The 27,901-nt window shown below is 33.0% G+C and overlaps 1 protein-coding gene across 1 annotated transcript in view; it reads left to right on the top strand.

Annotated features, from left to right (window-relative positions):
- Positions 1-1,103: 1,103 nt before the first annotated feature.
- The window catches only part of LOC148949215 (transmembrane protein 47), a 103,842-nt gene continuing 77,044 nt past the window's right edge, over positions 1,104-27,901 (top strand). Inside the window, exon 1 of the mRNA XM_089093267.1 lies at positions 1,104-1,226. Within this exon, the coding sequence (XP_088949393.1) occupies positions 1,170-1,226 (57 nt within the window). The 5' untranslated portion in view covers positions 1,104-1,169. The remainder of the gene's footprint in view (positions 1,227-27,901) is intronic.

Here is a 27,901-nt window from a genome sequence, read left to right as displayed (position 1 = left end):
ATTATACTGTCTGCTTGTATGGCGGGAGTACTGTCCGCTACTTATCATTATAGCTATATGGGAGTACTGCCCGCTACTTATCGTTATAGCTATATGGGGGGACTGCCCGCTACTTTTCGTTATAGCTACACTACTAACTAGCAACTAATGCAAAAAAAACAAAAAAACAATACTTCATATTTTAGAACTAAACCTGGGGTTCTCATATTTATTTTGGTAAAAATCACTATTGGGTATTGAGCTCTTAAATTGTCCCAAATTTAGATAAACGAAAAGGAATAAGAAAGAGAAATGGGCGTTTTAGTGGCGTCAGTGAACGAAAATATAAGGGAAGGGGAGCAAAATGTGATAATTAAAAAAAAATATACTATTTTAAATCTAGGGGTGGGGACAAAATAATTTAGGCTGGTACCAGCTCCTCTTCTCTTCTCCAATTGACAACACTGGGGATTTACTGTAAAGAACAACTAATGACTAGGAAAATTGATCCGTGAAATCCATTTAATCTTTTATTAATGTTCTTTGATTAAATAATAAATATCCCCCCCATCTTTAAGGAAAAGACACGATTATGTCGAAAAATTCTGTTGCAGCTATGTACCTTAAAAAATTAAGTGCACTCGATACAGTACAGTTTTTTTTTTTTTTGTCACAGACCAAGAAATGAGCATTTTACAAAAGCACCATGGGTGGAGAAAGTAACCACTTACGCGGAGTAGCAGCTTTACTCTTCTTTAACTGATTTCCCTGAAATTTGCCTAAAAACGAGGAAGGAAAATATGTCCAAAGGAAAAATTTGGCCACGGATGGGAAACAATTTCATCGAAAAAAAAATCAAATAATGTTGCTCATAATTTGTATTTGTAATTTTCAGCTTGTTTAGCTACAAAAACATGTTCTAGACCTGCACCCTCCTAAAATGTAGCTGAAATTATAAAAGTGTGTCTATCTATTTTACTAAAAGTTTGACCGTTGCTGAATTGACCAGCTTCAAAGTTGTTTTAAATTTCCAAACACGCGTTCAGAATTAATTTAGAGCAATCTGTTTTTCAAAAACTCATTTCTAGTCATGGTCAATTGAGGAATTATTATACATCAGCTTCTAGTGTTTTTTTTTTCATTAGTTTGTTGTAGTTTAAAGAATACAAAGATTGGAACTTTCACAAACAATGCCCAGGCAGAAAGTTTATCTAGATCTCCTATTTTTATCAACTTGTGACTCAACGGTAAGCTCGGAAATTATAGTTTATATTGTAACGAGATATGAGTTCCTCTAATGTCAAAAAATTCAGTCTTCCCTTTACAGTTTTAGATTATACCTTTCAAGCAACAGATTGACTCAATATGAACAGGGACGTCATTTGGGGGGAGACAAGGGGAGGGTGGTTCTTGTGCCCCCCCCCCCACATAAGAATGCTGGAGCTACGCCTCTGAATAAAAATTTCCCTTAAAAAATGGCTTGAAATGGCCAAAAATACAATGGCCAAAAATACAAAAAACCCAAAAAAATGGCCAAAAATACAAAAAACCGTGGCGATCGAAGATTAAACACTTTTAAAATCCATTTTAATTTAGTTTATGCAAGAATTTACTTAAGTAGGCCTATATTGGTAAAAGTTTAAGAAATGTTCGATAATTCATCCCCAACCCCTAATGGTCTCACATAGCTTTAGGCTATATAAACAACTAATGTAAAAAACAATCAAATTCTTAGCTTATAATACGCAGCATATTTACTTTAACCAAATTTTCATGCTTCCTTCTCTTATTACTTACATTTTAAACTCATTTAACGCATACAAAGAGAGAAAAAGAATTTCAATATAAAGAAAACAAACCGGACTATGGCCAGTTAGGGTCGTATCCAGGATTTTTTCCGGGGGGATTACAAAAGTATTTTTCGGGAAAGGGGGGGGGGGCTACAAACAAAACTTAAAAAAAACGCCAAAAGTTTGTTTATGCTCATTTTTGTTACGTTTTTACGTTTCGGACAAACATTTCGGGAAGGGAGGGGGGTCAAAGCGCCTAATCCTCCCCCCTGGATACGGCCTTGCGACCAGTAGAAGGAAAAGACAAACTAAACGACAGATGTTTCGCCAGTATAAAGCTAGGTGCCTTCAGCGCTAAATATAGGATAGTGAATATAAAATCTAAAATAATCCATAAAACCTAAAATTAAAATATAAAACTAAAAACAATAAAAAATATAAGAAACAAACCTATATCTATATAAAACAATTAGTACAGCCGCGATAAACCGCAGAGTATTTATATGCACAATTACGAGAAACTGTTTTGGAAACAAAAGCAACTAAAACTGCTTTCAAATCAGTTGGATAATTTCGACTACAGTAGAGATTTATAGTATCAATGTTGCACAGCATTGACTTTAGTTGAAGGAACCGCTTTTACGGCTCTACATTATTAGTTTTAATAAAACTTCCTGTTTTTTCATTATTACCATAAATTATCCGTTCTACAAAGATCAGCACTAATATACTTCAGCATTTTGGGTTTTTAGGGACGAAGTAGTAGTAGTTGTGCTCTAAAATTTTTTAGAGAAATTATTTCGTATATGAAGGGTTGCCCGACTTTTAAGAACAAAAAGGCTTGCCCATGTTTGTCCCATTTTTATGGGACATTTTTATGGGACGGCTACAGAAAAAGAGGGGCCGTATAATTACAATAGGAAGCTTTTTAAGAAGTGCTAACAGCTTTAGCATAAAGAACAAGGTATTGAGGAGGGGGTAACCCTTCATATACAGAATAATTTCGGTTCATTTTAAGTTTTAATGTTGCTCCTTACGTTTAGTTAAAAAGCCTTTTTTTTTTAAATTTATTATATGTAAGATAGGCTATTTAGAATAATAGGCTTTAGGACTGAGGGAAAGGGGCAAGATGCAAAATCTGGCCGGAAATACCATCTTAATCTGAAGAATAGCATCATCACAGGCTGCTCGCCAGAAACAGAAATCCATACTTATTTAGGCGGTAGTTTTTCTTCATATCTTTTCGCCCATGTTCAATTGAAAAAAAAACTATGTGTCAATAGTAGGAAAAATATGTGCCTAGCTTTCGCCTTCTGCGCATAATGACGGCCGAGCTAGCAGACCCACCAGTAGTAAGGGGATAGGCACTTGAAAGGGGACAAGGAAACCTACGCCTAAGGCATAGATATGTATGTAAGTTTTCAATGCATTGGACGGTTACCAGGGTCATTTGCGTACAAACAGGTCTACAGGTCTTTACACTCTAGGAACGACGCAATTTCAAAGTTCAATGTCTTTTTTTTTTAGTTCAAAAAACCGGTGTCTCTTCTTTTTTACTCGCCTATTATTTTTTGTATATAGTCAGGTTTCATATTTGATTCTCCATCAGTTTCGAGTCGTGTATTATGGAGTTATCAATTTTTTTAAATAAATAAAAAAAAATTATAAATATAAACATTTTATTGTTTTTAAAAAAAATTAGCAATATTAAAAAGAAAATTTAATTAATTTAATGAAGAAATTCTTTCCTTAAACTAGAACTAGGGGATACTTATACACTTTGAATCCTGTTGTTTTTAGGAGCTGAAAAAACCTCTAATTCTCTTATAGGTTGAAATTTAAGGTGTGATTTTTTATCAAGATCATTGGTCTTTTAGATGTTTTTTTGAAAAAAATTGCTTATCTTTTCGATCGGTAATTTGGGGTTAGAATAAAATATTGATTTTTTAATTTATTAATTTTTAAAAAATTTTCCTTTTTTATAAAGATAAGTGGTTTTTTTTTTCTAGGAATGTTTTTTAAAATAATTACAGGCCAGTCGGCCTTTAATGTTTTATTTTTTTTTTATCGGGATCATGGTGTCTTTTAGATTTTTTTTTAAAAAAAATTTCTTATCTTTTCGATCTGTAATTTTGTAATTATAATAAAATTTTTATTTTATATTTTATTAATTTTTAAAAAATATTCCTTTTTTATAAATATAAGTGGCTTTTTTTTTATCAATATAATTGGTGTTTTTTTTTTTGGATGGTTTTTAAAATAATTAAAGAAACGGATTGATTTAATGTTTGTTTTTTTTATAAATATAAGTGGCCTTTTTAATGATGTTTTTTAAAAAAAGTGCTTAGCTTTCGATCGGTAAATTGGTATTAGAATAAAATTTTTTTTATTTTAATTTATTAATTGTTAAAAAATATTCCTTTTTATTAAATTGTTATTTTTTTTTATCACGTTAAGTGGTTTTTTTTAGGTATGTTTTTTTTTGAAAATATTTAATTGCAATTCTGCATTGTATAATCTCTTCATTAAATTTAATGCATTCAAAGCCCTCACCCCCCATTTCCTCAAAAATATAATTTGTTACCTTATAACACTATTTAATAAATAACATTGTTAGCTATCCTTTTTATTTAACGGACCTAATTATCTCATAAGAGGGATTGACTGAGCCATGCTAATTAACTTTTCCACTTCTTAAATTTCTATTTATGTCTAAATTAGATTTAAATATTATTTTTTTAATTTAATTAAATATGCATTTATAATCACTAGTTATTAAAAATTAAAGAACATAAGTCTTAATTTTATTTTTATATCAGAATTTTTTTTTATGTTTATGAAAAAAAAAAAAAAGTTGTTATAACCTTTAATTATATTTCTTAATTTGAGAGTAGAGTTATAGGGGGACCGTCCCCTTCAAATATGGAAAAATATCTTTTCGGGTTTTGTTAGCGAAGTCACTTAATGTTAAAAAAAAAAAAACTTTTTTTTATTTAATTTCTGATCGTTTTTTAGTTAATGTAGCTTTTATTTGCACAAAAATTTTACTTTTCTTTTCCTAAATGGATATATTTACAAATTAAATTATATATTCCTGTATTTGTCTTCTGGCAAAAAAATACAAAAGTTGCATATTTTTGCAGATATGAGCTTTAAAGCTATTTAATAGAGTTTTCTGATAAAATGAATTCGCCGGTGTTATTTTCATAAAAATTCTTAAAATTGGAGGGGTGTTTACCCCCAAATTTAAAAAAAAAAAAAAAAAAAAAAATGTTTTACACAACTTTAAATGCTTTAGATCTTAAAGCTTGCAAGCTACCGACTGAGAAAACAAGTTTTATTTTAGGAAGTTGTTGATCAAAACCCCCAGCAAAAGCGAGCAAAGTTGGATGTCACCCCTGACAGCAATGTGAGTCATAGCAAAATACATCATGAAAATACCCCCTTACACATTTTCGAAGATTCGAGCGCTAGAAGAAAACAGATAAGGTTGCTTATAAAAACACATGAAAAAGATAGACATTCACTTCTATTTAAAGGAAGAGATGTGAGGCGCTATGCTCAGTTAAACAATGCAAGGAAGCATCCTATAGTGTTTTTATGCTAAACTTCCAATTGGTCTGTGAATGTTCGTTTCTAAAAGCAGTATTTTTTTTTATTTCAAATAAAATTAGTTGACTTTTTAATACTCCCACTACTCAAAGGGTTCAGATATTCTTAGAATATAGTTTATATCCTAGCCCCCTGCGATATAACCTATTCATCACTTGAAAAGGTCATTTTTATCATAATTGCGTAGGTACTAAAGGAACATTGAACATTTTTTTTCTGATTGTGTGTGTTTTCGCAAGAAAATAGCTGATCTTTAGCAAACTTAGCCATAGATAGTTGAAACTCTGCATAAATATCTGAATTTTTAGCCTAATTGCGTAGGTACTAAAGGAACATTGAAATATCTTCATTTTTAGCATAATTGCGTAACTACTACAGGCACATTTTTGTTGTATCTATTAGTATCAATATTCAGTTTTTTAGAGTTTCGGTTACTATTGAGCCTTACATGCCTGAAATCATGAATTAGAATGTTTAATTAGCTGTTTGGGGTTTCAGACACCAGATCTAGTTGAAACTCTCCATAAATATCTTAATTTTTAGCCTAATTGCGTAGGTACTAAAGGAACATTGAACTTTTTTTATGATTTTGTTTGTTTTCGCAAGAAAATAACTAGTATTTAGAACCCTTATACCTAGTTAGTTGAAACTCTTCATAAATATCTTTATTTTTAGCCTAATTGCGTAGGTACTAAAGGAACATTGAAATATCTTAATTTTTAGCCTAATTGTGTATCTACTAACGGAACATTTTTGTTGTACAGATGTGTATCAATAGTAAAATTTTAATATGGTCTGTTAATATATAGAATTAAGAGCCTGAAATAATTAAGTATTATGTATAAGTATATGTTATGTTTTTCAGACACCATAGTTACTTGAAACTCTACATAAATATTTTCATTTTTAGCCTAATTGAGTAGGTACTAAAGGAACATTGAACTTTTTTCTGATTTTGTGTGTTTTCGCAAGAAAATAACTGGTCTTTACCAAACTTACCCATAGCTAGTTGAAACTCTGCATAAATATCTTAATTTTTAGCCTAATTGCGTAGGTAGTAAAGGAACATTGAAATATCTTCATTTTTAGCCTAATTGCGTAGCTACTAAAGGAACATTTTTGTTGTATCTATTGGTATCAATATTCCGTTTTTAGAGTTTCAGTTACTATTGAGCCTTACATGCCTTAAATCATGAATTAGAAGATTTAATTAGCTGTTTGGGTTTTCACACATAGTTTTTAGATGTCCAGGGGGGGTAGGTTCCTGGGGGGGGGTTTTATGACTCCTCCCACCAATGAATCCAGATGGTTTTAGGACTCATTTCCCATAGCCAAAACACCATTAAACCTTGAGTGAATATATAAAAGTTTAATGAATTATTTTTCTACTTAACAGCTACATTAATAACTTCCAAGATGATAGGACTGTATGACACAGAATTTATCAGTTACAGAGAGTTCAATGCCTCCTCACCGCAATGACTTCCAGGGTTTTATGACTCCTCCCCACAATGAAGTCAGATGGTTTTAGGACTCATCCCCCTAGCCAGAATTCCAGTAAACCTTGAGCAAAGATATAAAACTTTGATGAAGTATTTTTCTACTTATCAACTACATTAATAAATTCCAAGATGATAGGACTGTATTACACAGAATTTATCAGTTTGAAAAAATCATCTTGCGGTGGTATATTTGAATGTGCATTTTTATTATTGTCTATTGAACTCGAAGAAATTGACTGTTATAATTGTATAGTGAACTATAAAATGTTTGAGTATGATAAAAGTTTGTGGAGTACTACATTACTTTATATAAACAGACTTGGATTCTATGATAGAGTGATTACACCACTTAATAATGCTGGTCGGGAACTGAGAAATGTTCAGGAGGAAGTCGGTGAAATTTGCAGCTTTTCGGGGTTGAAGCGCTCTACGTAAAGGGCAATGTACCTACAGATAAAGTTTTAATTCAAAAGTGTGACCCTAGGATTCCACTTTTCAATCTAGAAGAGTTTAAGTGTCCTAAATTTGAAGGGGTTATCACCGTCCTGAAGACGAGGTTAGGTTCTTCGCACAGTGGATACCTAAGAACATACCTGATCGTGATAAATCCATAAGACATGGTAAAAAACTTTTCTATATCATGGGACCATCGTTTGTGGATTTTTAAGACTTAACTCTAATTACTATTTTTTATGTAAACATTTTTTATTTTTTTTTTTTTTAAAAAAAAAAAAAAAAAAATCTTTTAATAATTTTAAGAAAAAAATATATGTAACATTAACCCTTATTTATTCTTTATAAAATTTATATTGTAAGCAAGTAAAAAACTCTTTCCTGAAGTCACCTCTTGGATACACAATACAGAAACTTCATTTAAGAAACTCTGAAAAAATTGTAAGTAAGTAAGTAACAAATTCTTTCTTGAAGTCACCTCTTGGATACACAATACAGAAATTTCATTAAAGAAATTATGAAAAAATTGTAAGTAGCAAATTCTTTCTTGAATTCATGAAAAGTCGACATAGCTTTATTTCATTTTTTAAAATTCAAGAAATTATGAAAAAATTCTCAGCAATTAACAATTTCTTTCTTGAAGTCAACTCATGTGTATAAATTTAATTCAATAAATTATGAAAAAATTCTCAGTAAGTAACAATTTCTTTCTTGAAGTCAACTCTTGGATACACAATACGGGAATTTCATTCAAGAAATTATGAAAAAAAAATTGTAACTAAGTAGCAAATTCTTTCTTGAATTCACTTGTTGAATAAACAAAAAGACATTTCATTCGAGAAATTATGACAAAATTCTAAGTAAGTAACAAACTCTTTATTGTTTTCACGAGTTAGATATACGATGTAGAAATTAAATTCAATAAATTATGAAAAAATTGTAACTAAGTAGTAAATTCTTTCTTGAATTCACCTGTTGGATAAACAAAAAGACATTTCGTTCAAGAAATTATTACAAAATTCTCAGTAAGTAACAAACTCTTTATTGTTTTCACGAGTTATATAAATGATGTAGAAATTAATTTAAATAAATTATTAAAAAAGTCTCATTAAGTCACATGGTCCGTATTGACGTCAAATATGTTATACAGAAATTTAAGTAAATAATTTATTAAAATGTGTTTAATTAATTACAAAAAAATATCTATATAAAAAATAGATTATATAAATTACATATAATTAATAAATTACCTTATGAAAAAAAAAAAATCGAAAGTAATTAAATAAAATTTTTTTTTTCTCTGTCAACTATTAGATAAACAAAACGGAAATTAAATTCAAGAAATTATGAAACTATTTGTAAGTAAGTAACAGTCTCTTTATTGATTTCTTCTCTTGAATATACAGTACAGATACTTCATTCAAGAAACATGATTAAACACGTTTTGAAACTACATACTATTTGCATGCCTTTGCTTGGCACCTTTCCAAATGAACGGGGATTCCCCACAGCTTCCTACACATTGCAAAAAGTGAGCAGTACGACAACTCCACGTTTTCAACCAGACTGGTTTTTTAGACAAAACACCCACAGATATGACACACTATACGGAAATTTCAGTCAAGAAATTATAAAAAAAATATTTGTAAGTAAGTAACAAGCTCTTTATTGATTTCACCTCTTGAATATACAGTACAGATACTTCATTCAAGAAAACGTGATTAAACACGTTTTGAAACTACATGCTATTTGTATGCCGTTCCTTGACACCTTTCCAACCGAGCGGGGTTTCCCCACTGATTCCTACACATTGCAAAAAAGTGAGCACTACGAAAACTCCACGTTTTCAACCAGACTGGTTTTTTAGGGACCAATCAGGAGAGATATGCAAAGTCGACATAGCTTTATTTCATTTTTTTAAGGTTCATTTAGACGTGGTTTCGTGCGCGCACGTAGCCTCGTCTAATTGTAACTTAAAAAAATGAAATAAAGCTTTGTCGACTTTGCTTATCTCTCCTGATTGGTGCCTAAAAAACCAGTCTTGTTGAAAACGTGGAGTTTTCGTACTGCTCACTTTTTGCAATGTGTAGGAACCAGTGGGGAATCCCTGCTCGTTTGGAAAGGTGCCAAGGAAAGGCATACAAATAGCATGTAGTTTCAAAACGTGTTTAATCACGTTTTCTTGAATGAAGTATCTGTACTGTATATTCAAGAGGTGAAATCAATAAAGAGCTTGTTACTTACTTACAAATATTTTTTTTATAATTTCTTGACTGAAATTTCATTATAGTGTGTCTTCTCTGTGGGTGTGTTGTCTAAAAAACCAGTCTGGTTGAAAACGTGGAGTTTTCGTACTGCTCACTTTTGCAATGTGTAGGAAGCAGTGGTGAATCCCCGTTCTTTTGGAAATGTGCCAAGCAAAGTCATGCAAATAGCATGTAGTTTCAAAACGTGTTTAATCACGTTTCTTGAATGAAGTATCTGTATTGTATATTCAAGATAAGAAATCAATAAAGAGACTGTTACTTACATACAAATAATTTAATAATTTCCTGAATTTAATGTCCGTATTGTGTATCTAAGAGTTGACATAGAAAAAAAAATGTTATTTACTTACTTACGATTTTTTTTTTCATAATTTCTTGAATGAAGTATCTGTACTGTATATCCAAGAGGTGGAATCAATAAAGAGTTTGTTACTTACTTACAAAAATTTTCATAATTTATTGAATGAAATTTACGTACTGTGTATCAAAGAGTTGACTTCAAGAAAGAAATTTTTACTTACTGAGAATTTTTTAATAATTTCTTGAAATTAATTTCTACATCATTTATCTAACTCGTGAAAACAATAAAGAGTTTGTTACTTACTTAGAATTTTGTAATAATTTCTTGAAATAAATGTCTTTTTGTTTATCCAACAGGTGAATTCAAGAAAGAATTTAATACTTAGTTACAATTTTTTCATAATTTCTTGAATTTAATTTCTACATCGTATATCTAACTCGTGAAAACAATAAAGAGTTTGTTACTTACTTAGAATTTTGTCATAATTTCTTGAATGAAATGTCTTTTTGTTTATTCAACAAGTGAATTCAAGAAAGAATTTGCTACTTAGTTACAATTTTTTTTTCATAATTTCTTGAATGATATTCCCGTATTGTGTATCCAAGAGTTGACTTCAAGAAAGAAATTGTTACTTACTGAGAATTTTTTCATAATTTCTTGAATTAAATTTCTACACATGATTTGACTTCAAGAAAGAAATTGTTACTTGATGAGAATTTTTTCATAATTTCTTGAATTTTAAAAAATGATATAAAGCTATGTCGACTTTGCATGAATTCAAGAAAGAATTTGCTACTTACAATTTTTTCATAATTTCTTTAATGAAATTTCTGTATTGTGTATCCAAGAGGTGACTTCAAGAAAGAATTTGTTACTTACTTACTTACAATTTTTTCATAGTTTCTTAAATGAAGTTTCTGTTTTGTGTATCCAAGAGGTGACTTCAGGAAAGATTTTGTTACTTGCTTACAATATAAATATTATAAATAATAAAGACGGGGTTAATCTTAAATATATTTATTGCTTAAACGTATTAACATATTTTTTTTTTTTTTTTTAGAAAAAAAAACACAAGAACAAATGTTTACATAAAAAATAGTACTTAGAGTTCACTATTAAACATCCACAAACGAGGGTCCCATGATATAGAAGAGTTTTTACCATGTGTTATGGATTTATCACGATCAGGTATGTTCTTAGGTATCCACTGTGCGAAGAACCTAACCTCGTCTTCAGGACGGTGATAACCCCATTCAAATTTAGGACACTTAAACTCTTCTATATTGAAAAGTGGAATCCTAGGGTCACACTTTTGAATTAAAACTTTATCTGTAGGTACATTGCCCTTTACGTAAAGCGATTCAACCCCGAAAAAGCTGCAAATTTCACCTACTTCCTCCTGAACATTTTTCATTTCTCGACCAGCATTATTAAGTGGTGTAATCACTCTATCATAGAATCCAAGTCTGTTTATATAACGTAATGTAGTACTCCAAAAACTTTTATCATACTCAAACATGTTATAGTTCACTATCCAATGATAACAGTCAATTTCTTCTAGTTCCATAGACAATAATAAAAATGCACATTCAAATATAACACCGCTAGATGATTTTTTCAAACTGATAAATTCTGTGTCATACAGTCCTATCATCTTGGAAGTTATTAATGTAGTTGATAAGTGGAAAAATACTTCATCAAACTTTTATATTTTCGCTCAAGGTTGAATGGAATTATGGCTAGGGGGATGCGTCCTAAAACCATCTGAATTCATGGTGGGGATTATTAATAAAACCCACGGAAGTAATTTTTTATATGAGGAAGTTAACTATCGGTAACTTATAAATTATGTGTCATACAGTCCTCTCATCTTTTAAGTTAATAATGTATTTGTTAAGTATAAAAATTCTTAATTAAAACTTTATATTGTCACTCAATTTTGTATTGTTTTTTGGCTCTGTGAGATGAGTCCTAAAACCATCTGAATTCATGGAAGTGAGGAGTCATAAAACCCCCCAGGAACCTAACACCCATGAACATCTAAAAACTATGTCTGAAAACCCAAACAGCTAATTAAATATTCTAATCCATGATTTCATGCATGTAAGGCTCAATAGTAACTGAAACTCTAAAAACGGAATACTGATACCAATAGATACAACAAACACGTTCCTTTAGTAGCTACGCAATTAGGCTAAAAATGAAGATATTTCAATGTTCCTTTACTACCTACGCAATTAGGCTAAAAATTAAGATATTTATGCAGAGTTTCAACTAGCTATGGCTAAGTTTGGTAAAGACCAGTTATTTTCTTGCGAAAACACACAAAATCAGAAAAAAAGTTCAATGTTCCTTTAGTACCTACTCAATTAGGCTAAAAATGAAAATATTTATGTATAGTTTAAAATAACTATGGTGTCTTAAAAACATAACAGCTTATTAAATATTCTAATTCATGATTTCAGGCACGTAAGTCTCAATAGTAACCGAAACTCTAAAAAATGTACTATTGATACAACTAGATAGAACAAAAATGTTCCTTTAGTAGCTACTCAATTAGGATAAAAATGAAGATATTTCAATGTTCCTTTAGTACCTACGCAATTAGGCTAAAAATTAAGATATTTATGCAGAGTTTCAACTAACTATGGCTAAGTTTTCTAAAGACTAGTTATTTTCTTGCGAAAACACACAAAATAAGAAAAAAAGTTCAATGTTTCTTTAGTAACTAAGCAATTAGTCTAAAAATTAATATATTTATGTAGAGTTTCAACTAGCTATGGTGTCTGAAAACCCAAACCGTTAATTAAATATTCTAATTCATGATTTCAGGCATGTAAGGCTCAATAGTAACCGAAACTCTAAAAAACGTAATATTGATACTAATAGATACAACCAAACTGGTCCTTTAGTAGTTACGAAAATCGGCTAAAAATTAAGATATTTCAAAGGTAATGGATGTAATACTAACTGATTAGCAAAATTATTATATTTAATAATATATAAATATATATCTTTATATGAGTTATAAATACAATATATATTCTTGATAAAACACACACAATAAGACATAAATTTTTAAATTCTACTGTAGTAAATAATTACGTAGGCTAAATATGACCTTTTCAAGTGATGAATAGGTTATATCGCAGGGGGCTAGAATATAAACTATATTCTAAGAATATCTGAACCCTTTGAGTAGTGGGAGTATTAAAAAGTCAACGAATTTTATTTGAAATAAAAAAAAAATACTGCTTTTAGAAACGAACATTCACAGACCACTTAGAAGTTTAGCATAAAAACACTAGAGGATGCGTCCGTGCATTGTTTAACTGAGCATAGCGCCTCACATCTCTTCCTTTAAATAGAAGTGAATGTCTATCTTTTTCATGTGTTTTTATAAGCAACCTTATCTGTTTTCTTCTCGCGCTCGAATCTTCGAAAATGTGCAAGGGGGTATTTTCATGATGTATTTTGCTATGACTCACATTGCTGTCAGGGGTGACATCCAACTTTGCTCGCTTTTGCTGGGGGGTTTGATCAACAACTTCCTAAAATAAAACTAGTTTTCTCAGTAGGTAAAGCTTTAAGAGCTAAAGCATTTAAAGTAGTGTAAAACATTTTTTTTTTTTTTTTTTAAATAGGGGGAAACACCCCCTACAAGTGAATGAATTTTAATGAAAATAACACCGTCGAATTCAGTGTATCAGAAAACTCTATTACATAGCTTTCAAGCTCATATCTGCAAAAATCTGCAACTTTTGTATTTTTTTGCCATAATAAAAATACAGTAATATATAATTTAATTTGAAAAGATATAAATTGATTAAAATAAAATTAAAAATGTGGTTAAAATAAAATATAAATTAAATAAAAAATTAACATAAATTAAATAAAAAAAAGTTTTTTTTTTTAAACTTAAGGTAAGGAGCGACATTAAAAGGAACAGAAATTATTACCTATATGAAGGGGGACTGTCCCCTTCTTCATCGCATCGCTCTTTACGCTAAAGTTTGACCTTGTCTCAAAACTTTTTTTTTTTTTTCAAACAATAAAAAACTTTAGCTGTAAATTAAAAATTAAAAAGCAGTATTTGCGTTCCTTATTAAACAAGATGGAGAAGAAGTCCATATGACAGTCAATTAAAACTATCATATTTCAATAAAATGTAGACATAAATATAAATTTAAGAAGTGTAAAAGTTAATTAGCACGGCTCAGTCAATCCCCTCTTATGAGATAATTAGGTCCGTTAAATAAAAAGGATAGCTAACAATTTTATTTATTAAATAGGGTTATAAGGTAACAAATTTTATTTTTGAGGAAATGGGGGTGAGGGTTTTGAACGCATTAAATTTCAGGAAGAGATTCTTCAACGCAGACTGGTCAGGAAATATTTTCAAAAAAAAACACCCCTAAAAAAACCACTGATCGTGATAAAAAAAATCACACTGTAATAAAAAAGGAAGCTTTTGTAACAATTAATACATTAAAAGAATCAACATTTTATTCTAATCCAAATTTACCTATAGAAAGATAAGAACTTTTTTTCAAAAAAATAATAAAAAAGTCCGCTTATATTTATAAAAAAATAACCCAATACTTGAATAAGGGCCTTTAATTATTTTAAAAAAAATAAATAAAAAAAAAAAAACACTGATATTTATAAAAAAACTCAAATTATATTTATAAAAAAGGAAGATTTTTTAAAAATTAATAAATTAAAAAATAAAAATTTTATTATAATTCACAAATTAACTTAATAAAAGATAATAAATTTTTTTTAAAAAAAAAAATAAAAGAAACAAGTATACATATAAAAAAAAAAATCACACCTAAAAAGAATAATGCCATGTAATTTTTTTAAAAACAATTCATAGAAAAAAAAAACCACTGATCTTTATAAAAAATGAAACTTTTTTAAAAATTAATACATTAAAAAATCAACATTTTATTCTAATCCCAAATTACCGATCGAAAAGCTAAGCACTTTTTTTTTCAAAAAAACATCTAAAAGACCACTGATCTTGATAAAAAATCACACCGTAAATTTCAACCTATAAGAGAATTAGAGGTTTTTTCAGCTCCTAAAAACAACAGGCTTCTAAGTGTATAAGTATCCCCTAGTTCTAGTGTAAGGAAAGAATTTCTTCCTTAACTTAATGACAATTTCTTTTTAATAATGCGAATATTTTTTACTCACCAGAAAAAGGTTAGAATTATCATTTTTTTATTTTTATTAAAAAAAATTGCAATCACTATTAAACACGACTCGAAACTGATGGAGAAACAAATATGAAACCTGACTATATACATAAAATAATAGGCGAGTAAAAAAGAAGAGACATCGGTTTTTTTAACTAAAAAAAAAGACATTGAACTTTGAAATTGCGTCGTTCCTAGAGTGTAAAGACCTGTAGACCTGTTTGTACGCAAATGATCCTGGTAACCGTCCAATGCATTGAAAACTTACATACATATCTATGCCTTAGGCGTAGGTTTCCTTGTCCCCTTTCAAGTGCCTATCCCCTTACTACTCCCACCTACCTCACTGACTTCCGCCCAAAGTCAAAGGGTTTGCTACATCAGGACTCGAGCCCTCGTCCCAAAGGAAATATAATTACTACCCTAACGTGCCATCCATTTGAGTAGGGAATAATACAATAGCATATAGCACAAATTTACGTAAGTTTACATAATGCATAGCAAAATGTGTCCAAATTTTTTCATACTGGCTAAGCAAGCATTGTCTTTCGTAAACTTCAAGTCGTGGTTTGAAAAAAAAAGCATTTTAAACTTCCTGTTTCAGTTTTACACTGGTTTTGTCCAAAACTAAGAATAGTAGGCTATAATCTATAGGCCAGGTATCAGTCGGAAATCCCTTATAACAAAAACAAATTTGTCTTCGCCCACCCACGGGTGTATCACAAAAGCGAGGAAGCCTCAATAGAAAATGTGAAACCAAACATAATACATAAGGTTTATCCCCTATTGTTACTTCAAATGACTGCCTTCAATACATCAAAAGCTTAAAAACGGACTGAAACGCATCAGGTAACATTTGTCAATGATGATCAAACAATGACTGGTGCCATTACTGCCATTTCACATCCGAGGAAATCGAAAGCGCACTCCTGGAATACGTCATGGAAAGCCGGGATCACCTCTTTTGGTTCTTCATTTTGAAACAGTTATAATTCATTCAATGAGTGAATAAGGTGTTCTTCAGAAATGAAAAAGGAATATGTAATGCCACGATTTTCAGAATATTGCTAGGAATACACGGTTTTGAAAAAAAAAGTTAAAATGAACAGCAATTCTAAGGTAAAAGTACGTTGACGTACTTATCATTACTAAACAAAATTTGGGGTTCAAAAATGTAGTTAAAGGTATAGATTTAAACAGAACTGGAACCTCTTTAATTCTAATACCTTAGTTTCATTATATAAATACAAATCAAAATGAAAATTTGTTTCTTTATTATTATTGTCACTACACGTACTTTTTCTTTTGAATAGTTATAAAAATTGCCTTTTACTTATTGAGCAATGCCGTATTTCCACCAGCTATTGAGTTAGGACTTCCTTGTTTATTTTGGAAGTCCTTGTGTTAGGACTTTCTTCCTCGGTCTGAAAATTCACAACTGTGATTGGCTCCTATCAGCATAAAACATGCCACAAGCTACCAATTCCATATACATGTGAGTAGGGGCCGATCCAAAGGGTGGTTTTTGGGGTAGGCCTACAATTCCAATAAGAGGATTGGAAGTCGCACTAATTACAGAGTCACAGGGGTGAGAAATACCAATATGGAAGCCAAATGTATATCGGTACCTCCCCCAAACATTAGTTCTGAATCTGCCACTGCATTTGAGTCCCCCTCCTTTCCAAAAGATTAGGGAAAAGTCAAAAATTGCTCCGTGATTCATGGAGCAGTGCTCCATGACGCACATGCGTATGTGCTCCATGTGGCAAATTGAGCAGTGCCACACGCACATGCGTAAAGGGAGGAGGGGCACATCCAGTGCACAAATGTCACAACATATATAGGCTAGTTGTTTCATAGTAGTTGCTAATATACTCACACCTGTCCCAGAGGTGAATTGTCAATTCACCTCTGGGACAGGTGAAATAAAAAAAACATAAGTTTGTTTTTTAATGAAAGTAAAGATCAAAATTAAAAATTAAAACGAACAAAAGTGATAACTTTTGCAGTCTCTATAAATAGGGCGCCCATAAGGGGGGGGGGGGGGGGGGCGCCAGCCCCCTCCTGGCTTAATGATGCTGCCTTATTTTTATATTTTTTGTTTTGAAATTTCTATTATATATCATTAAAAGTGCCAATTAGACCAGGTAAGCCCCCCTGGAATTCAGCCTCTGGGCGCTCATGGTTGTGTGTGCAAAAGTATGACTACCAAAAGATAGATAAAAAGAATTGGTTTATTATGCTGATTCCAAGTATATGATATTAATTAACTTTATTGTTACCAATCAAAAGTTTCGAGCCTAAGAAAATTCGCCTAATTTCCTAAGAGAGAAGAAACACCCCCAAAAAGTCAAAGAATCTTGATAAATGCATCATCAGATTCAGCGTACCACATAACCCTACTTAAAAGATTTTAAGGTTTAATCTGCAAGAACTTGGAGTTTTTTTAAATGTTTTTTTTTCCAGAAGAAAGATCATGGATGCTTGTTTATTTGTTTTGTTCTCCGGGGTCATCGTATCGAACCAATGTTCCTAGAATATCAGGAGAGGGTTTGAAGGTTTGGCTTGTTATCCCAATTCCTTAAGAGCGACTTCTAAAACACAGTTTCATTATAATTAAAGGTTTTTCGTAATATAATAGAAAACTTATGCGTGAAGAGCAGGGTATTGACTAGGGTAACTGCCCTCGTATACGGAATAGTTTCTGTTAGTTTTAAGCTTTAATGTAGCTCCATACTTTCAGTTGAAAAAACTTGTTTTTTTAATTAGTATCCTTGAAGGCTTCAAAATATGAATTCGGCTATACGACAGAGAGTACCAACCTTATCCCGCTCAAGGAATCACACAAAAAGAAAAAAAAGGATGAAAACAACACAAATCCTGCTAACTGTCAGCGCTGGGAGAAAAACTCGATTAGAATTTTATACGAGTGTCTTCTAACAAGACAGGAAATAAAAAACAGGCACAGACAAAAAAGAAAGTAAAACAACATGGAAAGGAAACCAGAAAGAAAGGAAAACAAGATGGCTTTAGAGGATGCCTGAAGTGAATTCTGCACCAGCAATATTGGTGCAATAATGGCTGATTTTTATGATGTTTGTAGCACAGAATTCAGACGGAGGTCAGTCCCCCAGGAAATGTATGCTAAAGTTTGAATTCTAACCCAAGTCTTTAAAAACAACTCCTGAAACACAGGGGTAATTTAATTAGAGCAATTAAATAAATAAAAACAAGTTTTTTTTAACTGGTAGTAAGGAGCGACATTAAAACTTAAAATGAACAAAAATTATTCCGTATATGAGAGGGGCTGTCCTCTTCTCAACGCCCCGCTCTTTACGCTAAAGTTTTTTATTACTTCAAAAAGTAGGGTTGTGATAGAGAGTCAAACTTAAACGTAAAGAGTGATGTGTTAAGGAGGGACGCCCCCTTTAAGAAATAAGAAATAATATATGGTATATATTATAAGAAATTTCTTATTATATACATACAATATGAAATACTATACGTAAACAATGGGCAAATTTCCTGACTTACAAACCTTTCCCTAGGGGATGTGGGGGGGGGCTATGTTATCCTCAAAGACATAGTTACGGGGCTTTTCAACTATGTTAAACAAAATAGCTATCTCAGAATTCTGATCGGATGAATTTCAGGAAAAAAGATGGGTGGGAGGGGGGCCAGTTGCCCTCTAATCTTTCTGGTCATTTAAAAAGGGCGCTAGAACGTTTAATTTCCGTTCGAATGAGCTCCTTTTAGATCTTCTAGGACTGTTGTTTTGTTGGGATCACCCCTGTGAAAACAAACAAACAAAAAAACAACAAATAAACACGTATAGTTGATCTTTCTTCTTGCAAAAAATACAAAATTTTACATTTTTGCCGCTGGAAGCTTGAAGCTTCTACATCAGGTTACGCTGAATCTGATGGTGTGATTTTCATTAAGAGTCCTTTACTTAAAAGCAGGTCGTCCTCGTCTGGGGTGGGAGGACGTCATAAAAAAAAAATTTAAAGGAAATCGGAACTTCCTGGGAGGCTGTAAAAAGGGAGGTTTTGAATAGATTGGGATGAAGGAGAAGCGTGCGCAACTGTGTTGGCCTCAGGCGGCTTGGTGCTGCGGTGAGTTATTAGTAGTAGTAGTAGTAGTAGTATTCCTTTACTTTAGGGGTGTTCCTTCCTTTTCGAAAATCTGACAAATTTTCTCATGCTCGTAGCTTTTGATGGGCAACACTAAACTTAATTAATCTTGTATATTTGGAATCAACATAATAAGCATGGTTGAATAAATTCTTTCTTAACCAGTTCAAACAATCAGATGTCACTTTCACTGTATTGGAGTTTTAATAGTCCCATGACTATCAACTATCAATTGCATTTTCGAGAATAAGGTCAAGGAATATTCGACTGTGAGTTATAAGAGCCTTCGCAAGCATTAGCCTACTTGAAAAAACAAATCCTGAGATATGTCGTTGATAGACAGATAGATAGATAGATTTTTATTTCATAGAAATATAAACAAACACAAATAATTGAATAAAGCCAACAGGGAGCTAAGCTAAAAAAGAAGACTATCTATTATTACTTTAATTTTAAATACACCAAAAATCAAACAGTTCGTGTTAACGAACCGTAAGTAAGGAGCGACCCGGCTCAATAGTAACCGAAACTCTAAAAACGGAATTTTGATACCAGTAGATACATCAGAAGAATCGGATTTTTATGCTGATTTCAAAAATATAAGTTTTATCAAGTTTAGTCCTACCCATCAAAAGTTAGGAGCCTGAAAAAATTTGCCTTTTTTCAAAAAAGGGTGAAACGCCCCCTAAAAGTGATAGAATCTTAATGAAAATCAAACCGTCAGATTCAGCGTAACAGAAAACCCTATTATAGATGTTTCAAGCTCCTATCTGCAAAAATGTGTAATTTTGTATTTTTTGACAGAAGAAAGATCGGAAAAGATTCAAACGGAAATTAAAAGTTCTAGTGTCCTTTTAAGTGACCAAAAAAATAGGAGGGCAACTTTGCCCCTTCCCACGCTCTTTTTTCTTCCCGAAGTCACCCAATCAAAATCTTGAGATAGTCGTTTTGTTCAGCATAGTCGATAATTCAATGAATATGTCTTTGAGGATGACTTAATCCCCCAAAGTTCCCGGGGGAAGGGCTTCAAGTGTTAAACTTCGTCCATTGTTTACATATAGTATTGGTTATTGGGAAGTATACAGACGTTTTCAGGAGGAATTTTTTCTGGTGGGTGGGGGGGGGTGGAGGAGGGGGTCAAATGGGAGGATTTTTCCATGGAGGATGCTTCCTTGGGGGAAGGAACATTTCTATGAAAGGGGAACCGGATTTCCCAGCATTATTTAAAAAAGCGATCAGAAATTAAATTAAGAAAAGACAAGTTTTTCCAACTGAAAGTAAGAAGCAACATAGTAACTTAAAACGAACACGAATTATTCCGTATATGAGGAGGTTTGCCCCCTAGTCAATACCTCGCTCTTTCCGATAAAGTTTTTTTAGTACTTTCAAAAGAGCTATCTACTGTAATCAAACGGCTTTTGTGATTCAAGGATTTGTGATTCGAACAAAATTCGAACTTTAGCGTAAAGAGCGAAGTATTGACTAGGGGGCGAACCCCCTCATACAAGCAATAATTTCTGTTCATTTTGAATTTTAATGTTGCACCTTACTTTCAATTGGAAAGACTTGTTTTTTTTATTTAATTAATTTAAAAAACTTTTTCCACAAAATAAGTTTTTCAAAGAAAAGTAAAGAACTCCATTAAACAAAAATGAGCAAAAATAAAATCAAATAATCTACGAAGCTTGAAACTACCACAAATCAGCATCGATAAATAAATCAAACCCAAAACGAACAGAACCAAGTCAAACTCAAAACGAGCAGAAATTAACATAAGTTGGGTGCGAAACCCCTATGCCTTCCCAAGGCCAGAACAAAATTTGCACTTTACTGAAAAAATACAAATGAATGTGCATTGTCAGTTCAATATATATGATATTTAGTAATCAAAATGTTAAAATTATTTGATTTATTAAAGTTATAAAAGTAAAAACATTTATATTTTTTTCAGTAAAGTGCAAATTTTGTACTGGCCGTGTGAAGGTATAGGGGTTTTGTGCCCAACTTATGTTAATTTCTGCTCGTTTTGAGTTTGACTCGGTTATTTATTGTAATTTCTGTTCGTTTTGGGTTTCATTTATTTATCGATGCTGATTTTGGTAGTTTCACGCTTGGTAGATTATTAGATTTTATTCTTGCTCATTTTTTGTTTAATGGAGTTCTTTACTTTTCTTTGAAAAACTTATTTTATGGAAAAAGTTTTTTCAGCTCATTTGTGTTCGTTTTATATTGACGTAGTCTTTTCAGGGAAAAAGAAAATAATACTTTAAGTCTTTTTGTTTTTTAAGACTTTATAGTTTGGCCAGCTATTTGTATGCTGGAGAAAATTTTCCAGCAATTTTTAACAACATACACCCTTTTAAAAATCTGGACACAAATAGTAGTGTTTAATTTAGTTTCATACCTCCTCTAGTTGACCTGAAATGGAAAACTTGATAACATTCGCAAAAAAAATCTGTTTACTTTTTTTGATAGCATGTAAACACTTACGCTTTTTTAATTTGGTTAAATTTTAAGAGCATAAATGGAAGGGTTTGCGTGGGAGGGTGGGGGTGGGAGTGGAAGGGGAATTAGTTGCCCTCAACTCACTTTCGACTATTAAAAAGGGCATCAGGCCTTTCTATTTTCAATCGAATGAGCCCTTTTCGAAGTTCCCACGACAACTTATTTGATACGAAGTGCCCTGGTCTAAACAACAACAACAACAAAAACTAATACATTATACCCACTTCGATCTTTACAATAAAAATGTCAAGCCTTCCAATCACTTTCGACTATTAAAAAGGGCACCAGGCCTTTCGATTTCCAATCGAATGAGCCCTTTTTGAGACAAAAATGCTTTCTATAAACACCTTATATGCCCCCAGGGCATAAATTACAACCCTTACCCTAAGATCTTTTAAGCTGGTTGTCATCCTCTAAGACCGGATTTCCAGAACTTTCAACTACGTTAAACAACATGGCTATCTCAAAATTTTGATTGGATGTGTTTGGGGAAATGGTGGGCGTGAGAGTTTCTACGGCAACTTCTTCGATACGAAGTGCCCTGCTCTAAAGGAAAAAATTAATATATAATACATTGTGCCAACATCGTTCTTATATGCCCCCAGGGCATAACTTAAGACCCTTGCCCTGAGGGTTGTGGGGGAGTATCTTTACTTAGTAAAGCCACCCTCCCCGTTTCTTGTCTCGTTCTCGAGTGTCCCCGTTCTTTACTTAGGCAGCGCGATCGCGCTGCCTATGATTTATACAACAACTTTCTATATAAACCTTATATGTCCCCAGGCCATAACTTACATCCCTTGCACTGAGGGCTCTGAGGGGGTTATCATCCTAAAAGACCTAATTTCCAGAACGTTCAACAACGTTAAACAAAATGGATATCTCAAAATTTTGATTCGATGTGTTTTGGAAAATATTGGGCATAAGGCATAAGAGGGGTGTTAGTCGCTATCCAATCACGTTCGACTATTAAAAAAGGCACTAGCCCTTTCAATTTCCAATTGAATGAGCCCTTTTGAAGTTTCTACGACAACGTTTTCAATAAAAACTTTATATACCCCAGGGCATAACTTACAACCCTTGCCCTGAGGACTGTGGGGGGAGGGTGTTGCATCCCTAAAGACCTAATTTTCAAAACATTCAACTGCTTTGAATAAAATGGGTATCTAAAAATTTTGATTGGATGTGTTTGGGGAAAAGGTGGGCGTGAGAGGGGGGTTAGTTTCCCTCAAATCACTTTCGACTATTAAAAAGGGTCCTATCGCTTTGAATTTCAAATAGAATGAGCCCTTTTTCAAGTTTCTACGTTTCTACGACAACGTTTTCTTAAAAACCTTATATGCCCCCAGGGCATGACTTAAAACCCTTGCCCTGAGGACTGTGGAGGAATGTCCTCCTCAAAAAACATATTTTCTATCTGGAAATCAACTACGCTGAACAAAATGGCTATCTCAAAATATTTATTGCATGTGTTTGGGGATATGATGGGCGCGGGGGGAGGGGCTAGTTGCACTCCAATCACTTTCGACTATTGAAAAGAGCATTAGCCCTTTGAATTTCCAATCGAATGAGCCTTTTTTGAAGTTTCTACGACAACGCTTTCTATAAAAAACCTTATATGTTCCCAGGACATAACTTAAAACCCTTGCCCTAAGGGTTGTGGGCGAGTGTCCTCCTCAAAAACATACTTCCAATCGAATGAGCCCCTTTTGAAGTTTCTACGACGACCCCTTCCACATGAAGTGCCTAGTTCTAAAGGAAAAAAAAATAATAAATAGTACATTGTGCCAACATCGTTCTTATATGCCCTCAGGCCATAAAGGAAAACCCTTGTCCCGAGGGTTGTGGGGGAGTGTACTCCTCAAATACATAGTTTCTATCTGGAAATCAACGACGCTGAACAAAATGGCTATCTAAAAATTTTGATTGGAAGTGTTTGGAGAAATTGTGGGCGTGGGGGGGGGGGGCTAGTTGCCCTCCAATTACTTTCAACTATTAAAAAAGGCACTATCCCTTTGAATTTCCAATGAATGAGCCTGTTTTGAAGTTTCTACGGCAACTCCTTCTATAAAAACCTTATATGCCCCCAGGGCATAAATTAAAACCCTTGCCCTGAGGGTTGTGGGGGAGTTTCCTCCTCAAAAACATATTTTCTATCTGGAAAACAACTACGCTGAACAAAAGGGCTATCTCAAAATTTTGATTGGTTGTGTATGGGGGAATGATGGGCGTGGGGGGGGGCAAGTTGCCCTCCAATCCCTTTCGACTATTAAAAAGGGTACTAGCCCTTTGAATTTCCAATCTAATGAGCTGTTTTGAAGTTTCTTCGACAACTCCTTTTATAAAAACCTTATATTCCCCAGGGCATAAATTAAAACCCTTGCCCTGAGGGTTGTGGGGGAGTGTCCTCCTCAAAAATATATTTTCATATTTGGAAATCAACTATGCTGAACAAAATGGCTATTTCGAAATTTTGATTGGATGTGTTTGGGGAAACGATGGGCATGGGGGGGGGCTAGTTGCCCTCCAATCACTTTCGACTATTAAAAAAGGCGCTAGCCCTTTGAGTTTCCAATCGAATGAGACTGTTTTGTAGTTTCTATGACAACTCCTTTTATAAAAACCTTATATGCCCCCAGGGCATAAATTAAAACCCTTGCTCTGAGGGTTGTGGGGGAGTGTCCTCCTCAAAAACATATTTTGTATGTGGACATCAACTACGCTGAACAAAATGGCTATCTCAAAATTTTGATTGGGTGTGTATGAGGGAATGATGGGCGGGGGTGGGGGGGGGGTTTGGGGGGCTAGCTGCCCTCCAATCACTTTTGACTATTAAAAAGGGCACTAGAACTCTCATTTCCAATCGAATGAGCTCCTTTTGAAGTTTTTATGACGACCCCTTCCATATGAAGTGCCCTGCTCTAAAGGTAAAAACAATACATAGTAAATTGTGCCAGCATCGTTCTTATATGCCCTCTAGGCATAACTTAAAACCCTTGCCCCGAGGGTTTTGGGGGATTGTCCTCCTCAAAATATATTTTCTATCTGGAAATCAACTACGCTGAACAAAATGAGTATCTCAAAATTTTGATTGGATGTGTTTGGAGGAATGATGGGCTTAGGGGGGGGGCTAGTTGCCCTCCGATCACTTTTGACTATTAAAAAGGGCACTAAACACTCTATTTTCCAATCGAATGAGCCCTTTTCGAAGTTTCTGCGACAACTCCTTCGATACGAAGTGCCTCACTGAAGAAGAAGAAGAAAAAAAACACATTGTGCCCACGTCGTTCATTACTTAGGCAGCGCGCTGCCTATGATAAAGATAAAAAAGATAAACCGAAAAACATCTTAACATATAGAAGTAGAACGACAAAGAAGGTTGCCCCAGCATGGTAAATTCCAAAAACAATGCTAATATACAAATTATTAAGTAAAATCCCCCCTTCATTAAAGGTTAATAATATATTTTACTAATTTAGTCCTTAAAAGTAATTAATATATCGGCAATAATATCAGAAAAAGCTTACATCTCTCTGTGAGTGATAATTGATCAGCATTTTATAGTTTCCAAGAATTACTGTAATTTAAATTCAGTCAGTATAAAGTGAGCCTTGTTTAATTTGGGAAATCTTGGTAGTTTACATAGGCTGATTGACTTAAGGAGGAAAACCTACTTCCGACATAGTTCTGTTTTCTTTAACCTTGTCTACTATTTCAAATACCTGAAAAGACGAGAATGTAGCAAATTTAACACGAGAAGATAGGGACTAAAAGCTACCTGAACGGCTTATTGTGTAGTGTCATGCAAAATTTTCAAAGAAAATTGGATAATCGATATATCTGCAATGTTATAAGATTAAAGGTTCTTTGTGAATGATAATTATTCAGTATCTTTATTGTTTCCAAAGAATTATGTTAGTTAAAATCAGGTCAGTATAAAGTGAGCCTTGCTTAATTCGGAAAATCTTGGAAGGTTGCATATGAAGATTAACTTTAAGGAAAAAAGCCTACTGGCTGGGGCATCGTTGGGGGGGGGCAAGGGGGGGGAGTAGTCCCCCCAATAATGTGAAGAAAAAAGTTATTATACATCCCATGCCCTTTGACTATCCGGACATGAACCCCTCTTGCTCCCCTAATAAAAATGCTGGAGATTCGCCCCTGCCTATTGGTGACATAGTTCTATTTTATTTAACCTAGTTCATATTTTCAAATACCTGAAAAGACGAGGATGTAGTAATGCTAGATAGGCTGGAAAATGAAGTGTATTCGACACTAGTTGTATTCTATTGGTGACTTCTCTTCTTGAGACTAGCAACACCTAATTTTGTTTCGGATTGAAACATGCATGGTAGCATCAGCAATTTCTTAACTAGCCTTAGTTACTAAGGTCATTAGAATATCTGAGGACATATATCGAACATGCAAGAATAAATCAATAAGTGGTTCATTAATTTCCGAACGGAATTTCCAGTAAAATCACAACTTCTTTTTTTTCCGCTTTAAAAACAAACCTGTAAGTTCGAGTTACCGCCTTAGTCAATATAAAAAAAGTGAGGGTTCTTCTGTTGCATTGTTTGTTGTTAATATATTTTATTTCATGTTTATTTGAGTGTGGTATATAACAATTGAAAGCTTCCGAACGGAATTTCCAGTAAAATCACAACTCTTTTTTTCTCGCTTTAAAAATAAACTGGGACACTCGAATTTCCATCTTAGTCAATATAAAACAAGTGAGGTTGGATGAATAGTATGTTAATTAATTTTTTTCGTCTGTTTTTTTTTATTATATTTTATTTTATGTTTTAACTGAGTGTAGTATATATTAATTGAAAGCTTCCGAACGGAATTTGCAGTAAAATCACAACTTATTTTTTTCCCGCTTTAAAAACAAACTGGGACACTCGAATTCTCTATGGTGTTCTAGCATGGATTGAAAAGGAATGAACAAATACTCGCATTATTAATAGTGCAGCGAAGAGCACCGTCACGATATTTTCCGCGGGGGGTATAATACAAGAAGTTTTGTTTTGGTCAATGTTTAAGTGGGAATATTTCTAATTTTCACCTTTTTATACATCCTTTAATTGTATTCTTGGTTGCAAGAAAAGCCCATTTTCTCCCTGGCGACACTCATGGGTGCCTAGAAGAATTGAAACAACGAGTGAAAAACCATGTTAGTTCCAGCTCATTAAAATTAGGATTTTAAGTCTTGGACTTGGAAAAAGTCAAAGATTATTTGGATCCAACCTAAATGTTTGGAAGATTGGCATATATTCTTGTATTTGTGCCATAAATTGATTATAAAATAGGTTGTGATGGTGGAGTAGATAAAGGTCTGCTTGGTAATCCCGAGTATCACAGTTCAATACTGCATGTTGCAAGGACATGACATTGGCAGGTTGTAGGTACATCGAGGTTTATCTCCTGTGGTAGCACAGTGGATTCATCTTTGAATGACTTTGTGGGGACTGGAGTTCGATCCTAGCTTCCCCAAGACAGGAAGACAGATTTGCTACTTCTTTTTGTAAAGAAGAAATAAACAACATATTAAACTTAAGGAGGTTGCTGGGCTGTCCTCAGTGGCGTCAATTCACCCAAAATTTAGGCGGGCAATATTTTTTTTTACAAAGTCTAGTGGGGGGGGGGGGGTCAAATTTCCCTTTTTTAACTTTTAATGGAAATACCAAAAAATGTATTTTTGAATTTCAATATCTCCGCAAAAAGGTATTTTTCAAAATATAAAGGGATAAAAATATAGTGTGGCACACGTCCCCCATTCCTCCCCCAATTCAAGCCACTGGTTAAGTTAGACGGTATTGGTTGTTTTTTTAAGACAAAAAAAGGGTGCCAGTTCTATCAGTTCCTTTAGTCTACGCTTGAACTTCTTATATGACGAGAAAATTCAGCATTGACTACAGGCTGGTGAATGCAAAAATTACGCCGAATCTGAGCATGACATGAATTTTCAACCTTGGCCGTAGAATAGCTTTTCCGTTTGAATCCGTGGCAGTGATACCGTAGCACCGTGCACCCTGGCAGTTTGAATACATATTAATTGTAACACAGGATTTTACAGCAGTAATATCAATTTACGAAATTGTTGGGAGAATCAAAGATTTTTCAATTTTTTAATGAAGATAAAAGAATGTATTTTTTCA

This window comes from Artemia sp. Qi Xiang Cuo, chromosome 8 (genome assembly GCF_049724085.1).
Source record: "Artemia sp. Qi Xiang Cuo chromosome 8, ASM4972408v1, whole genome shotgun sequence".
NCBI classification, from domain to species: Eukaryota; Metazoa; Arthropoda; class Branchiopoda; order Anostraca; family Artemiidae; genus Artemia; species Artemia sp. Qi Xiang Cuo.
The sequence above is the reverse complement of the archived record's forward strand: the minus strand, read 5'-3'. Positions and strand labels throughout refer to the sequence as shown.